The 17,397-nt window shown below is 36.8% G+C and overlaps 1 protein-coding gene across 3 annotated transcripts in view; it reads right to left on the minus strand.

Annotated features, from left to right (window-relative positions):
* LRRIQ1 (leucine rich repeats and IQ motif containing 1) overlaps positions 1-17,397 on the minus strand; it is a 230,869-nt gene that overhangs the window by 198,500 nt on the left and 14,972 nt on the right. For all 3 annotated transcript variants that reach the window (XM_086712713.1, XM_086712712.1, XM_086712711.1), the window contains exons 7-8: positions 13,321-13,395; positions 8,506-10,134 (exon numbers count right to left, since the gene is read on the minus strand). In XM_086712713.1, coding sequence (XP_086568839.1) covers positions 8,506-10,134; positions 13,321-13,395 — 1,704 coding nt within the window. The remainder of the gene's footprint in view (positions 1-8,505; positions 10,135-13,320; positions 13,396-17,397) is intronic.

A 17,397-nucleotide genomic window follows, 5' to 3' on the forward strand; every position in this document is an offset into this window, starting at 1 on the left:
TGAGAGATTAATATAAGCAAAATGAATTCATCATTGGGTGAAATTCTAGAAGAGTAAAATTTTCTCTTCTAAAGGTCTCCTCCAGAAGGGCCTTCCAAAGATGGCAGCAACTGATCAAGATAAGGACAAAGACGTGGAGCTAAGAGATTAGAAAATCAAAGTAAGGGAGTCATGGGTCAGTAGTAGTAGTGAATAATGACACCAAGATAAACCATCTACCAGAGTCATTACAAGATGGTAGTTTATAACACTGCTGCATTTGTAGACACATTCATAAATATCTTTCAACTTTATACTGCATACTTGATGCTTCAAAGAAAAATTAAATGTTTCAAATAGTTGCGTGAGTAGTGGTTAGAGGATTACAGTGTCCTTTACAACATTTCTACTCAAATTAATCCATGGACCAGCACCAACAGCATCATCCAAGGGCACTGAAAAAGTGCAGAGCATTGAGACTAGCCACTAGACCCAATGAATCAGAACCAGCATTTTAAAATTTCCAGGTGATCTGTATACACAGTACAGTTTGCAAGGATTTGCTCTAAGAAATAAGAGGGTTAATCCTCACTTTATGCACATTGACAAGAGTTTCACAAAAGAAACAGGGTGGATAGGATAAGAAACACCAAGCAGACAGGTTCACACATCTTAACCTCCTCAGTGCTCTTCTTGTTGAACAGAGCAAAGACCCAGAATGAAAGAAAAGAGCACCATTGTTTTTCTAACTTCAGTTTACATTAGAAACAAGTACACAGTGAGCATGAAACTGTCACTCAGGCCTAGCTCAAACATATACATAAAGAAAATTACCCAAAGTAAAAATTAGTAGCTAATGTTATAAACTCAGAAAGCTTATACTAGGGGCACTTGGGTGACTCAGTTGGCTTAGCGTCAGACTTCAGCTCAGATCATGATCTCACAGTTCATGAGTTCAAGCCCCCCGTCAGGCTCTGTGCTGACAGCTCAGAGCCTGGAGCCTGCTTTGGATTCTGTGCCTCCCTCTCTCTCTGTTCACCCCCCCCCACCCCCCGCCAACTTGCACTCTGTCTCTATCAAAAAAAAAATTTTTTTTTAAGGAAAAAGAAAAAGAATGCCTGCACTAACATCTTAGGGAAAGTAGAAAAAAGAATGATTCCAGAGATAACATAGCCAAAGAAAAAAATTAATAGAAGAGTTAATGAGTGATTCTATAGGTAGCCCTACAGATCTGATGGAAATGAAAAATACATTGCCTAGGAAATAGAGGAACTTTAAAGTAATTCTTGTTCTTTACACTGCTTTTTCACATTCCAGAGATCTCTTTAAAGCCAACTATCTTATTACCCTATCACAGAATCTCTGAAATCTTATTTATAGCAATTATCCAGATCTGTAGTAATGTATTTAACAGTGTATTTATTTGTTTAAAGCCTTTTTGTGTACCAAAGTTAGCTCCATAAGGCCAAAGATAGGTTTCTTTCTGTCCCTTCAACAATACATATTAATCTATCATATTGGACAGATAAATATTAGTTGAGTGAATGAATTTAAAAAATTCATATATATTAACATGAATATTTCTTTTCATAGGCATCTGTCTATATCAAAAAACTAAATAAATTTTAGTGAATACATTTCAGTTTCTGGCCCTAGACAAATACATGTATTTTAATCATGAAGTCCTTTCTAGTATTATACCACTTGAAATATTTTTTTACTGTTTTTCTACATATCTGTTAGTTTCTGTATTAATTTTGGTTGAAATATGGGCTTTATACACATAGAAATTAGTAGCAGTTGATGACAATTATTTTAAATGTCAGTATATACGTACCATGTTTATATAGCACATGACTAAATTCTAGAGTCTTCTATTGTAAGCCCTTCCTTCACAGCCCTTGTCAAGTACAGAGAAATCCACTTCATTCCAAAACAAACCAGTAGGTGGTATTGTGCCCAAAACTATAGCAAAGTAACTGAGTGTCAATTTTGGAATTTCCTATTCTAATTCAACACTAAATTCCCAGCTGCCTCCATTCTTAGAAGCTTAATAATGGGAGACAGCGGAAGATGGCGGCGTAGGAGGACGCTGGGCTCACCGCGCGTCCTGCTGATCACTTAGATTCCACCTACACCTGCCTAAATAACCCAGAAAACCACCAGAGGATTAGCAGAACGGAGTCGCTGGAGCCAAGCGCAGACGAGAGGCCCACGGAAGAGGGTAGGAAGGGCGGCGAGGCGGTGCGCGCTCCACGGACTGGCGGGAGGGAGCCGGGGCGGAGGGGCGGCTCGCCGGCCAAGCAGAGCCCCCAAGTCTGGCTTGCAAAAAGCGGAGGGGCCTGACGGACTGTGTTCCCACAGCAAGCGCGACTTAGCGTCTGGGAGGTCATAAGCTAACAGCTCTGCTCAGAAAGCGGGAAGGCTGGAGAACAAAGGGAAGGAGAGCTGCTGAGCCCCCTGACGACAGAGCTCAGTTTGGTGGGGAACAAAGGCGCTCGCCAGCGCCATCTTCCCCACCCATCCCCCAGCCAAAATCCCAAAGAGAACCAGTTCCTGCCAGGGAACTTGCTCGCTCCGCGTAAACACCCAACTCTGCGCTTCTGCGGAGCCAAACCTCCGGCAGCAGATCTGACTCCCTCCTGCTGCCACAGGGCCCCTCCTGAAGTGGATCACCTAAGGAGAGGCAAGCTAAGCCTGCCCCTCCTGCCCCTGTGCACCTTGCCTACCCACCCCAGCTAAGACGCCAGATCCCCAGCATCACAAGCCTGGCAGTGTGCAAGTAGCCCAGACAGACCACCCCACCCCACAGTGAATCCTGCCCCTAGGAGAGGGGAAGAGAAGGCACGCACCAGTCTGACTGTGGCCCCAGCGGTGGGCTCGGGGCAGACATCAGGTCTGACTGCGGCTCCGCCCACCAACTCCAGTTATACACCACAGCACAGGGGAAGTGCCCTGCAGGTCCTCACCACGCCAGGGACTATCCAAAATGACCAAGCGGAAGAATTCCCCTCAGAAGAATCTCCAGGAAATAACAACAGCTAATGAGCTGATCAAAAAGGATTTAAATAATATAACAGAAAGTGAATTTAGAATAATAGTCATAAAATTAATCGCTGGGCTTGAAAACAGTATAGCTGACAGCAGAGAATCTCTTGCTACAGAGATCAAGGGACTAAGGAACAGTCACGAGGAGCTGAAAAACTCTTTAAACGAAATGCATAACAAAATGGAAACCACCACGGCTCGGATTGAAGAGGCAGAGGAGAGAATAGGTGAACTAGAAGATAAAGTTATGGAAAAAGAGGAAGCTGAGAAAAAGAGGGATAAAAAAATCCAGGAATATGAGGGGAAAATTAGAGAACTAAGTGATACACTAAAAAGAAATAATCTACGCATAATTGGTATCCCAGAGGAGGAAGAGAGAGGGAAAGGTGCTGAAGGGGTACTTGAAGAAATAATAGCTGAGAACTTCCCTGAAGTGGGGAAGGAAAAAGGCATTGAAATCCAAGAGGCACAGAGAACTCCCTTCAGACGGAACTTGAATCGATCTTCTGCACGACATATCATAGTGAAACTGGCAAAATACAAGGATAAAGAGACAATTCTGAAAGCAGCAAGGGGTAAACGTGCCCTCACATATAAAGGGAGACCTATAAGACTCGTGACTGATCTCTCTTTTGAAACTTGGCAGGCCAGAAAGAATTGGCACGAGATTTTCAGTGTGCTAGACAGAAAAAATATGCAGCCGAGAATCCTTTATCCAGCAAGTCTGTCATTTAGAATAGAAGGAGAGATAAAGGTCTTCCCAAACAAAGACTGAAGGAATTTGTCACCATTAAACCAGCCCTACAAGAGATCCTAAGGGGGACCCTGTGAGACAAAGTACCAGAGACATCACTACAAGCATAAAACATACAGACATCACAATGACTCTAAACCCATACCTTTCTATAATAACACTGAATGTAAATGGATTAAATGCGCCAACCAAAAGACATAGGGTATCGGAATGGATAAAAAAACAAGACCCATCTATTTGCTGTCTACAAGAGACTCATTTTAGACCTGAGGACACCTTTAGATTGAGAGTGAGGGGATGGAGATCTATTTATCATGCTACTGGAAGCCAAAAGAAAGCTGGAGTAGCCATCCTTATATCAGACAAACTAGACTTTAAATTAAAGGCTGTAACAAGAGACGAAGAAGGACATTATATAATAGTGACAGGGTCTATCCATCAGGAAGAGCTAACAATTATAAATGTCTATGCGCCGAATACCGGAGCGCCCAAATATATAAAACAATTACTCATAAACATAAGCAACCTTATTGATAAGAATGTGGTAATTGCAGGGGACTTTAACACCCCACTTACAGAAATGGATAGATCAACTAGACACACGGTCAATAAAGAAACAAGGGCCCTGAATGAGACATTGGATCAGATGGACTTGACAGATATATTTAGAACTCTGCATCCCAAAGCACCAGAATATACTTTCTTCTCGAGTGCACATGGAACATTCTCCAAGATAGATCATATACTGGGTCACAAAAAAGCCCTTCATAAGTTTACAAGCATTGAAATCATACCATGCATACTTTCAGACCACAATGCTATGAAGCTTGAAATCAACCACAGAAAAAAGTCTGGAAAACCTCCAAAAGCATGGAGGTTAAAGAACACCCTACTAACGAATGAGTGGGTCAACCAGGCAATTAGAGAAGAAATTAAAAAATATATGGAAACAAACGAAAATGAAAATACAACAATCCAAACGCTTTGGGACGCAGCAAAGGCAGTCCTGAGAGGAAAATACATTGCAATCCAGGCCTATCTCAAGAAACAAGAAAAATGCCAAATACAAAATCTAACAGCACACCTAAAGGAAATAGAAGCAGAACAGCAAAGGCAGCCTAAACCCAGCAGAAGAAGAGAAATAATAAAGATCAGAGCAGAAATAAACAATATAGAATCTAAAAAAACTGTAGAGCAGATCAATGAAACCAAGAGTTGGTTTTTTGAAAAAATAAACAAAATTGACAAACCTCTAGCCAGGCTTCTCAAAAAGAAAAGGGAGATGACCCAAATAGATAAAATCATGAATGAAAATGGAATTATTACAACCAATCCCTCAGAGATACAAACAATTATCAGGGAATACTATGAAAAATTATATGCCAACAAATTGGACAACCTGGAAGAAATGGACAAATTCCTGAACACCCACACTCTTCCAAAACTCAATCAGGAGGAAATAGAAAGCTTGAACAGACCCATCACCAGCGAAGAAATTGAATCGGTTATCAAAAATCTCCCAACAAATAAGAGTCCAGGACCAGATGGCTTCCCAGGGGAGTTCTACCAGACGTTTAAAGCAGAGATAATACCTATCCTTCTCAAGCTATTCCAAGAAATAGAAAGGGAAGGAAAACTTCCAGACTCATTCTATGAAGCCAGTATTACTTTGATTCCTAAACCAGACAGAGACCCAGTAAAAAAAGAGAACTACAGGCCAATATCCCTGATGAATATGGATGCAAAAATTCTCAATAAGATACTAGCAAATCGAATTCAACGGCATATAAAAAGGATTATTCACCATGATCAAGTGGGATTCATTCCTGGGATGCAGGGCTGGTTCAACATTCGCAAATCAATCAACGTGATACATCACATTAACAAAAAAAAAGAGAAGAACCATATGATCCTGTCAATCGATGCAGAAAAGGCCTTTGACAAAATCCAGCACCCTTTCTTAATAAAAACTCTTGAGAAAGTCGGGATAGAAGGAACATACTTAAAGATCATAAAAGCCATTTATGAAAAGCCCACAGCTAACATCATCCTCAACGGGGAAAAACTGAGAGCTTTTTCCCTGAGATCAGGAACACGACAGGGATGCCCACTCTCACCGCTGTTGTTTAACATAGTGCTGGAAGTTCTAGCATCAGCAATCAGACAACAAAAGGAAATCAAAGGCGTCAAAATTGGCAAAGATGAAGTCAAGCTTTCGCTCTTTGCAGATGACATGATATTATACATGGAAAATCCGATAGACTCCACCAAAAGTCTGCTAGAACTGATACATGAATTCAGCAAAGTTGCAGGATACAAAATCAATGTACAGAAATCAGTTGCATTCTTATACACTAACAATGAAGCAACAGAAAGACAAATAAAGAAACTGATCCCATTCACAATTGCACCAAGAAGCATAAAATACCTAGGAATAAATCTAACCAAAGATGTAAAGGATCTGTATGCTGAAAACTATAGAAAGCTTATGAAGGTAATTGAAGAAGATTTAAAGAAATGGAAAGACATTCCCTGCTCATGGATTGGAAGAATAAATATTATCAAAATGTCAATACTACCCAAAGCTATCTACACATTCAATGCAATCCCAATCAAAATTGCACCAGTATTCTTCTCGAAACTAGAACAAGCAATCCTAAAATTCATATGGAACCACAAAAGGCCCCGAATAGCCAAAGGAATTTTGAAGAAGAAGACCAAAGCAGGAGGCATCACAATCCCAGACTTTAGCCTCTACTACAAAGCTGTCATCATCAAGACAGCATGGTATTGGCACAAAAACAGACACATAGACCAATGGAATAGAATAGAAACCCCAGAACTAGACCCACAAACGTATGGCCAACTCATCTTTGACAAAGCAGGAAAGAACATCCAATGGAAAAAAGACAGTCTCTTTAACAAATGGTGCTGGCAGAACTGGACAGCAACATGCAGAAGGTTGAAACTAGACCACTTTCTCACACCATTCACAAAAATAAACTCAAAATGGATAAAGGACCTGAATGTGAGACAGGAAACCATCAAAACCTTAGAGGAGAAAGCAGGAAAAGACCTCTCTGACCTCAGTCGTAGCAATCTCTTACTCGACACATCCCCAAAGGCAAGGGAATTAAAAGCAAAAGTGAAGTACTGGGACCTTATGAAGATAAAAAGCTTCTGCACAGCAAAGGAAACAACCAACAAAACTAAAAGGCAACCAACGGAATGGGAAAAGATATTTGCAAATGACATATCGGACAAAGGGCTAGTATCCAAAATCTATAAAGAGCTCACCAAACTCCACACCCGAAAAGCAAATAACCCAGTGAAGAAATGGGCAGAAAACATGAATAGACACTTCTCTAAAGAAGACATCCGGATGGCCAACAGGCACATGAAAAGATGTTCAGCGTCACTCCTTATCAGGGAAATACAAATCAAAACCACACTCAGATATCACCTCACGCCAGTCAGAGTGGCCAAAATGAACAAATCAGGAGACTATAGATGCTGGAGAGGATGTGGAGAAACGGGAACCCTCTTGCACTGTTGGTGGGAATGCAAATTGGTGCAGCCGCTCTGGAAAGCAGTGTGGAGGTTCCTCAGAAAATTAAAAATAGACCTACCCTATGACCCAGCAATAGCACTGCTAGGAATTTATCCAAGGGACACAGGAGTACTGATGCATAGGGGCACTTGTACCCCAATGTTCATAGCAGCACTCTCAACAATAGCCAAATTATGGAAAGAGCCTAAATGTCCATCAACTGATGAATGGATAAAGAAATTGTGGTTTATATACACAATGGAGTACTACGTGGCAATGAGAAAAAATGAAATATGGCCTTTTGTAGCAACGTGGATGGAACTGGAGAGTGTGATGCTAAGTGAAATAAGCCATACAGAGAAAGACAGATACCATATGGTTTCACTCTTATGTGGATCCTGAGAAACTTAAGAGAAACCCATGGGGGAGGGAAACAAAAAAAAAAAAAAAAAAGAGGTTAGAGTGGGAGAGAGCCAAAGCATAAGAGACTGTTGAGAACTGAGAACAAACTGAGGGTTGATGGGGGGTGGGAGGGAGGAGAGGGTGGGTGATGGGTATTGAGGAGGGCACCTTTTGGGATGAGCACTGGGTGTTGTATGGAAACCAATTTGACAATAAATTTCATATATAAATAAAAAAAATAAATAAAAAAAATAATAAAAGCTTAATAATGGCTACAGGAACCCTGAACACGGCTTCAAGATATAAACCAAAACTTTTTATAGTGCTTCACTGAGAAAGAAGATGCCTTGAATAATTTTAACTGAGATCTTTTAAATACATCCCCTCTCAAATGGGGGCAATATCTCATTAGCAATATCACCGATTAAGAGACAAAATTCTTGGGACGCCTGGGTGACTCAGTCAGTTGAGGGTCCGACATCAGCTCAGGTCATGATCTCATGGTGCCTGAGTTAGAACCTCGCATCGGGCTCTGTGCAGACAGCTCAGAGCCTGGAACCTGCTTTGGATTCTGCGGCTCCTTCTCTCTCTCTCTGCCCTTCCCCACTTGTGCTCTGTCTTTGTCTCAAAAATAAATAAATACTAATTTTTTTTAAAAAAAGAGACAAAATTCTTGGATACAAAATATGCCTTCTACTGATATTTTTAAAGTTACATTTTAGAGAACTAATTGTAATTAAATATGAAAAAGTATTATAAAGTTATAAAATACCTGCTGTAAAGTATTCCAAGGGCCACACTGAAGAATTTCTAGTGTATTCAAAGGAGGCATCGTGTTGGCTGGGCATTTTACAGATCTCTTTGTCCTAACAATTTCCTTTTGTTGATTTTGCTTGAAAATTTCAAACCAAGGTTTAAATGATTTTATCCAAGCTAGCCTCTTTTCTTCAATAGAAGATAGAAGTGTTGACTTTGGCAAAGTACAGGTCACAATATTTTCACATTCAGCTCTATTATGACATTCTTCTGCGGTTTCTTTAATTTGAGACTTAAGAGAGTTTACTTCTTTAAAAACTAAGGAATTTTTTGCATCAAAACCTCCCAAATCTTCACAAAGAGCATTTCTTCCTAAAGTATAATCTTGCTCATTTATTTTGTTTTCTATATTTATCATGGAATCACTGCTGTTAAAAATCACATCACTATTCAGAGTATTGCCTTCTCGGTTCTCCTCAGTTTCTTTAGAAATGAAATCAACTTCTTGTTCTTGTAGTATTACATTTTCCCCTATATCTTTAGGATTTTCTAATTTTAGTGGTTGTTGCTTCACTGAAATTACTAAAATATTATTCTCTTCATATAGTGGTCCATTCTGTTCTGATATCTCTTCTTTTTCTACTTTTTGTACCTTATTCTGTTGATTATCTTTGATTATTTTCTGTGCTTCATTGTTTTTCACCTTGTTAATTCCTTGACTATGTCCTAATATTATTGTTTGGGTGTCTTGTCTCACATTTTCATTTATGGCAGGTTTCACATGTTCCCCTTTTTGCATTTGAGACTTTAATTCTTGCAGATGAAACTGTTCATTCACGTTTTCTTTCAGACCTGGGTATTCCAATTCGGTTTTTTTGTCTACATCTTCACATTTTCTTTCTTGCTTGATGATTTTTGTGGAATATTGTTGTTTTGCTAGGTTTTCATTTTTTACTTCCATTTCAATTTCGGCCAAAATCACCTGGTTTGGTATAGAATCTTTCCATTGCACTTGTATTGGCTCTTTTAATACAAGCTGTCTACCTAGATTTTTTCTCTTAGTTGATTGTTCAACTAGCCAGAGGGGAACATCTTCCCACTCCTTTGACTTTTCCTCCCCTACCTTTTTGGCTATATCATCCTTATTCTTTGATGTATCTTCAACAGTTAAATGTTTTGCATTATATTCACCTTTCTTTAATGCTCTACTTATCATTAATTGTCTGCTTGCATCTCCTCTTAATCTTAATTTTTCTTTGTTTAATAGTTGCTCTTTTTCTCTTCTCACGATGTTCTTTTTTTCTTCATATTCTATTTCTCTCCTCTCCCTTTCCTCTTGCTTCTGCTTTTTTATCTCTTCTTCAATCTTTTGTTCTTCCTCCAATCTCTTTCGTTTTTCTTCTTCCATCTGTCGTATTTTTGCTTCTTTTTCTTTCCACTCTTGTGCTTCCCTTTTCTTACTTTCTATTTGTTCTTTTATGATTGGACCATATTTTTGGTAGACCACAAATGCTTTATATTTAGCTTGAATTTTTACAGCTGCATTATGATGCAGTTTTAACAAACGCATTTTTTCTTTTTCTTGCAGATCTTTAAATCTTGTTCTTTCTTCTTCTATTTGTAGATGCAACTTTTTAATAAACTCCTAAAGTAAAGTAAGATAAATACCAGTATAAGTGAACAATATTATTAAAATATCATATAAAATATAGGCTGAAAACAGTTAAATTGAAGTCATAATGAAGTTACTATAAAATTCACTTAGAAGGACAAAAGCCATTTATTTTAAAGGATATAATATTTTAAAATATTTGAGAGATTTGATCAAGTTAGTAAGTTGACATTCTAATATTATGACTATACTAAGCCACTCAGATATAAATTGGGGAATTCCTTGAAGATAGAAAGCATATGAAATTAGAATAGTACAGAGAAAAAGCGAGAAAAACCACAGCCAAAATTTGTGTAGGGGAAAAGGACTTTAAACTTTCCCAGAGCTAGCACAGGGACTGCAGACACAGGGAATTATTTGGTGAGATGATGATACCAGGAAGGCAAGGTAGAGCATACATATATGCAATATGAAGAACCAGCCTAGTCACACATTTTATCCTTTCTCAACTATTACGAGAGCTGATAAGCACATACTACATTAAATGAGATCATTGGGTTAGGTGAGAAAATGCCATTGTCACTAGAGTCCTAAAACAAAAGTAAACAGGTCAACACAATTCAGCAACTATTGGAGAAAAGCTAACACAAAGGATGTGAGGCAATGAAAATACTTGAACAAGCAGAAGGAAGAACTAGTTTCTGAGAAAAGGTAGGTACTAAATAAAAATTTAAATATTTTTTTAGGAAAAATATGTTTAAATAAGAATAACTTTATCTAAAAATGAAATGAAAATATTCAAATAAAAAAATATGACTCATTCATACAAAAAAATCACACTAGAATGACTTTAAATAGGTGTTGGCTAAAGAAAAACTTCCAAGTTAGGTGTTTTTCCAAAACAACCTGCAAAACAACAAAGACAGGAAATATATGACAGAGACTTTCAAGCGGAGGATCAACACAGAAACTCCAACACCACTAGTAGGAGTTACAGCTAAAGACCTGAGAAGGATTAAAGGGAAAAAAATAATACAAAAATGTTTTCTAAACCAAAAAAGGCCATAAGATAAGATAAAGAGTAGAGTTAACTTTTCACATATACACATAGACACACATGCCCTGATACACTCATATAGATGCAGCAATATTTCAGAACCCTAAGGAACGTTAAGTTCCATGAAGGCAGAAGTTATTTCTGTTTTATCCACTGCTGCACCCTGAACACTCAGAAGTGCTCGGCATGCAGTAAGAAATCAGTAAATTTGTGTGAATAAATGCAAAAAGTGAAAAATCCTAAAACTTCAAAAGAATGTAAGGAAGGAGTGTCAAATCTACAACGATAACACAGGCAAAAATATCTAAATACGCACATGAGTTAGATCTTTAAATTGTTAAAACCAAATGGTAATAAGTCTGGATTCTATATCCCATGAAACAAATCATTCAATTGTAAAAGCAAAATGACATTATTCTCAAGTGTGCAAAATAAAGAAAATTTGCCATCCAAAAATCTTTTTGACGGGTATTTAGGCATACATTCCAGAAAATGAAAACTGAGTCCAGAAATCAGGGGAAACTCAGGATTCAAAGAACACTAATGATCAAAGAAACCATTAACACTTAGCACTATCTTCTACTTTCTTCTACTATCTCACTTAGGAAGTCAGCTGTTAAGTTCACTGTAGCTCCTTTTAGGTAATGTGCCTTTTTCTCTGGCAGCTTTTACAACTTTTCCCCCTTGTCTTGAATTTCAATCATTACAATACTAAATTCCCAGGTGTGGTTTTTCTCTGTATTGATTCTGTATACAGATCATTAATCAACTTTGAATGTTCAGATCGATTTTCTTTTAAACCATTTCAACTATTACCTCTTCACCCACTGTTTCTGCTCCATTCTCTTTCTCCTATCCTTCAAAGGTTACTAGTATACACATGTTTTATCTTTTCACTATACATCATATATTCTTGTACTCTCTTCTGTCCTCCCATTTTTTTTTTGTCCTCTCTGTGCTTTAATTTGGATATTTTCTGCTGACCTTGCTTCAGTTTCACTAATGCTCTCATTTGCTGAGTCAAACTGTCAAACTTATGCCCTGAATTTTTAAGTTTACATACTGAACTTTTCAACTCTGTAATGTATGCTTGATACTTCATTATAGATTCTAGTTCTCTTTTCTTAGCATCTATCTGTTTAACATGTTGCTATGGCATGATAGTTATAGGTATCTTAATGGCTCTCCTACTCCAACATTTGGGTTACCTATAGGTAAATTACTATTGTCTTTTTTTTTCCCCTTGTCATTCACATGTACTGTCTGTTCACATGCCTAACCAACTTTTTTATTTAAATATGCACCATAGAGAAAATCATATTATAATATATAACATCAAATCAATACACTGTACCCTTCAATCTTATGCAATGTTAAATGTCAAATATACATATGTTTTTTTAAATGGATAGTAGAAACCTACTTTTTCAGGAGTATGGTTATATAAAGAAAATACTTGAAAGATAAAAAAAGGTAGAATGTTTAGTTGGATATCAGGATTATAAGAAGTTTTATCTACTTCATGTTTATAATTAAAATAATTTTATATAAAAATTTCTATTAAAAATTTTGTTTTATATAAAAACATAATTTTATATAAAATTTTATATAAAATTTATTTTATATTTATATTGCATATAAATTTATTTTATATTTATATTATGTGTAACATATATTACATTTATATTATATAACATATGTTATATTTATATTATATATATTATATTTATATTATATATAAATACATAAATAAATATTAAATAAAAATGAGTTAAGTAAATTTAAACTTAATAAATATCATTAGAATGATCTTGAATTCACAAGAATTATTTAACATTCAATTGTGTTCAAGAAATGAGGTAACTTTCATAACCATCTTCAATCATAATGAAATATTCATAATAGCATGTTTCCTCAAATCTTAAAAAATAATAGAATTATAATTTTACATAGACATGTTCACTCACTGACCCAGTTTATTTTAATTTTTAGGGCATTATATTTCAAGGAGAATTTCTGGTGATTAATGAATTTTTTAAAGTCTTAGTAAATTAAATCCTATACCAGGTAGGCAATATTACTTTTAAATGTCCATTTCAAGTATAATAAATATTCCAAATGAAGAATAATTATCATGATGTTTAAAAAGAAGAAATAGATACCTCATGCTGTTTAAATTTCTCTTTCCATATTTTCTCTTCTTTATGGAGTTCATCATTCATCTTGTCCTGTTCTTGCTGAACATACGGTAATATTGAGATATTATATTCAAATATCAAAAAAATATATATACTTATTATAATTGGTTCTCAAACCTGTATTTGTAAATAATAGTTAAAGATAAAAACTCACCCAATGATTCTCTGTTATTAGTAGTAGTATAACAACTCTAATCTCAACCTAAAGTGTCACATAAATGATACCTAAAGTTCCCATTTTGAGCACTTAAAGATGTTGGCAACCTGGGAAAGCTTATTTGAGTATGTTTACATACATAGTAAAAATGTATTCACTAGATATGCTGTTGGACAACATGAAAATTACAAATATTAATGTTTGTAAGATGAGTTTTGCATTATATAATATTTTTCTCTCCTCACCATCCCATTTAACTCACATAACCCTTCAGTTCAGTGGATAATGTTTTTTTGATTAGCATCTATTTTGTTAAGGCTCTGCAGAATAAACAAGATCAGTAAAATGTAATCCCTTTCCTCTAAAACTTTATGGAAACATTATCATAAATTCCCATATTATCTCAAATTTAGCAGATAAATTTATTGCAAGAGAAGACTATAAAGCATCACAGCAGAAATAGATGTTATAACTGGAGGATCATCAAAGGCTTCATGCAGAAGACTAGTTGAAATGACTAGGCTTTCAAGAAGTTAAACAGACATGTTAAGCATTTATTAAATGTTTTTCAACTAGGAAGATGACTATAGTTCTGCTTTTAGGAAAATTAAAAGTTTACCTTAGACAGAGTTAAAGACAGAAAGCAAGAGTCACTAAAGAGATAATAAAGTAGGTATTAGAAAAGTCCATGTAAGGGGCGCCTGGGTGGCGCAGTCGGTTAAGCGTCCGACTTCAGCCAGGTCACGATCTCGCGGTCCGTGAGTTCGAGCCCCGCATCGGGCTCTGGGCTGATGGCTCAGAGCCTGGAGCCTGTTTCCGATTCTGTGTCTCCCTCTCTCTCTGCCCCTCCCCCGTTCATGCTCTGTCTCTCTCTGTCCCAAAAATAAATAAACGTTGAAAAAAAAATTAAAAAAAAAAAAAAAAAAAAAGAAAAGTCCATGTAAGAATCAAGGAGAGCCCTCTGTAGATAGGGTGGCAGGAGTGAGAACAGATATAAAGACAATGTAAACATAAAATTTCCATAAACTACCAGATGATTGGAAATAAAGGAAATGGGAATATTTCTTTGGATATAATCTTACATGATGGGAATTAAGCACAGAAATAACAAAATCATTCTAGGGGTGCCAGGGTGGAGTCGGTTAAGTGGTCAACTCTTGATTTCCACTCAGGTTGTGATCACAGGGTTCCTGAGACGGAGCCCTGCATCCAGCTCCGTGCTGATAGTGCAGAGCCTGCTTGGGATTCTCTCTCTGTCCCTACCCTGCTTGCACACTTTCTCCCTCGTTCTCTCTCTCTCTCTCTCTCTCTCAATCTCTCTCTCTCTCTCAAAATAAATAAATAAATATATTTTTAAAAAATCCTTCTGACAGGACTATGTTGAATCGGTTTGTGGAATATAAGGCCAAAAGTAGAGAGATAGGTTAGAGAGTTTAGACAAGCTAGACATTAGGACACTCTGAACCATGGAGTAACAGTAGATTAAGTGTGTGGATGAAAAGATGGATAATATAACTATTAGAGGGAAGAGGATAATAAAGAGAGGGAAGAGTCAAAGATGGTCCTTATCATTCCAGCTTGGACTATGATGATAGTGTAGCTCATCAAAATAACAAATACCTGAGGAGAAGCACAATTAAGAAATAAAGACAATGCATTCAGTTTTAAACATATTAAGTTCTGAGTGTAAAGTATCTGTAGAAGAGTTATGTAGTTGACATTGTTTCTGAACAGCCGTAGCTGTGGCTGAGATTATCAAGAGAGAAAGTATATGAAGAAAAATAAAAGGACAAAGGAAGAAATCCTTGGTAGTACCATATTCAGGGAGAGAGACAGACAGAGAAGGCTAAACTGGATATAAAGGAGGAATTGTCAAACACGTAAGAAGAGAATCAAGGCAGCATGGTCCGATTGAAGACAAGGAAAAGAGAAATGGTCAACAATCAAAATTTTACTGGCATAAAACGCTACAGAGGTCAATATAAGAGCTGAAAAAGAACCTGTGAGTATGGAAATAGAGAAGTCATTGGTTATTTTTGTTAAGAGCAGTTTAATTTAGTAGAGTGGTGATGATATACACCTAGTAGGCTTAGGATTTAATGAGAGACAAGGACATAAATACAGCAAAAATAACTACTCTTTAATAAGCCTGACTCTGGTAGCTAGAGCTAAAGAGAAGCTAAATTGAGATATATGATCAAAGCTGATCTCATGATTTTTCTTGTGTTTTGTTTCTAGGATGGGAGAAAATTGAACATGTGTATAAACAGTAAGAAAGAAAGAAGTTGATAGGGGTGTTTTGGGGTGTTTCAGCTATGGGGTAAAACTAACAAAGCAGGGGTAAATTGGAAAATGACAGATATAGAGCAGAGCAGGGAAAGCTAACCTTTAGTAGAAGAAACCTTTCCTACTGAGAATGGAGCAAAGACAAGAAAAAACAGCAGGGTGAATATAAAGGTGGATGCAAACTGATACAGGATTAGAAAATAAAGTTTGCCATTGATGCAAAAATGCTATGTGATTACTTGCCAATAATGAGGAGGGAGAAGTTGGGTAGAACTCTTAAAGGAAGAGATTTACAATAGTTGTTAAGTGGAATGCAAGAGGAAGCTAATAAAGGACACAGAAAAGAACTACTGAAAGAAAATAAATTTCATATTTAGAATCCATCATAATAAAATGATGGAACGGTCATTGGAAAAGTGTTAAGCCTCAAGGCATAACAAAGCATACATTTAGGAATGCATTAAAATATTCTAACCTATAATTTTATGATAAAGCACAAATTACTTTTAGAAACTAAGTTAGAATCTTTGAGGGTGGGCCCCAAGTGTTAGATCTCTCTGGGTCATCTAAGCATATAGCTGAATGCTTTGCCAATGAGGTAGTCACTGTATTTTTGCTTTAAAACAATTAAAAATGTCAATTTATTTGAAGAGAATTTAACAGTCAGATGTCTTCTAAATCTGAAAACACCACTAAGAATCAATAACAATGATGCATTTAAGCACAAGACAGCAAACACTACTCCAATAATCTTAATTATATTAAAGCGTTTCCTGGAATTAAAAAAAAAAAAAAGCTTCTGACTTTCAGAAATGACTGATTAAAATGGTCTGTGGGAAGGAAAACATAATGAAAGGAAAGTTAAGGATGCACAGTTCACTATTAGAAAAAGCCACAACCAAACTGGCTCTGTAATATAATTGTTTTTAATTTATTTTCTATAAAATCAAGAAATGCAATGTACTCAACATGGAGGAATAGAATACCCTGAACTGCATAAGTGACCATATGCCAATGCTCTCTACATAGAACAGTCAAAACTATTAAGTTGTGGGTAATATGTAAGTCAATTTTAGTAATGTAAGACAGGGAAGTCAGTCCTGCCTGTTACCCACACATTCTAAGCTCATGGGCATTCTGATGCCCATAAAGTCAAGTCCTAAAAATTCACCAGTTTCTCAATACACCACTACCATGACTTGAAGTTGTGGACCCCCTGGGGTAGGATTAGGAGGAAACAAAAATAAAAACATAAAACTCCTGGGGCTCCTGGGTGGATCAGTGGGTTGAGTGTCTGACTTAGCTCAGGCCATGATCTTGTGTTTGTGAGTTTGAGCCCCACATGGGGCTCTGTGCTGACAGCTCAGAGCCTGGAGCCTGCTTCGGATTCTGTGTCTCCTTGTCTGCCCCTCCCCTGTTCGTGCTCTGTCTCTCAAAACTAAATAAACATTAAAAAAAAAAAAATTTAAAACAACAACATAAAACTCCTTCACACCAAAAAATCTCTGGCCCAGGAATTAGCTCAATATGGGAGCAAAGCATAGGCCATCACCTACATGGTTGAACCACTTCAACCAAATGTTTCATGTAATTGCTAT

The sequence above is a fragment of the Puma concolor genome, chromosome B4 (assembly GCF_028749965.1).
Source record: "Puma concolor isolate L17-30 chromosome B4, mPumCon1.1.hap2, whole genome shotgun sequence".
NCBI classification, from domain to species: Eukaryota; Metazoa; Chordata; class Mammalia; order Carnivora; family Felidae; genus Puma; species Puma concolor.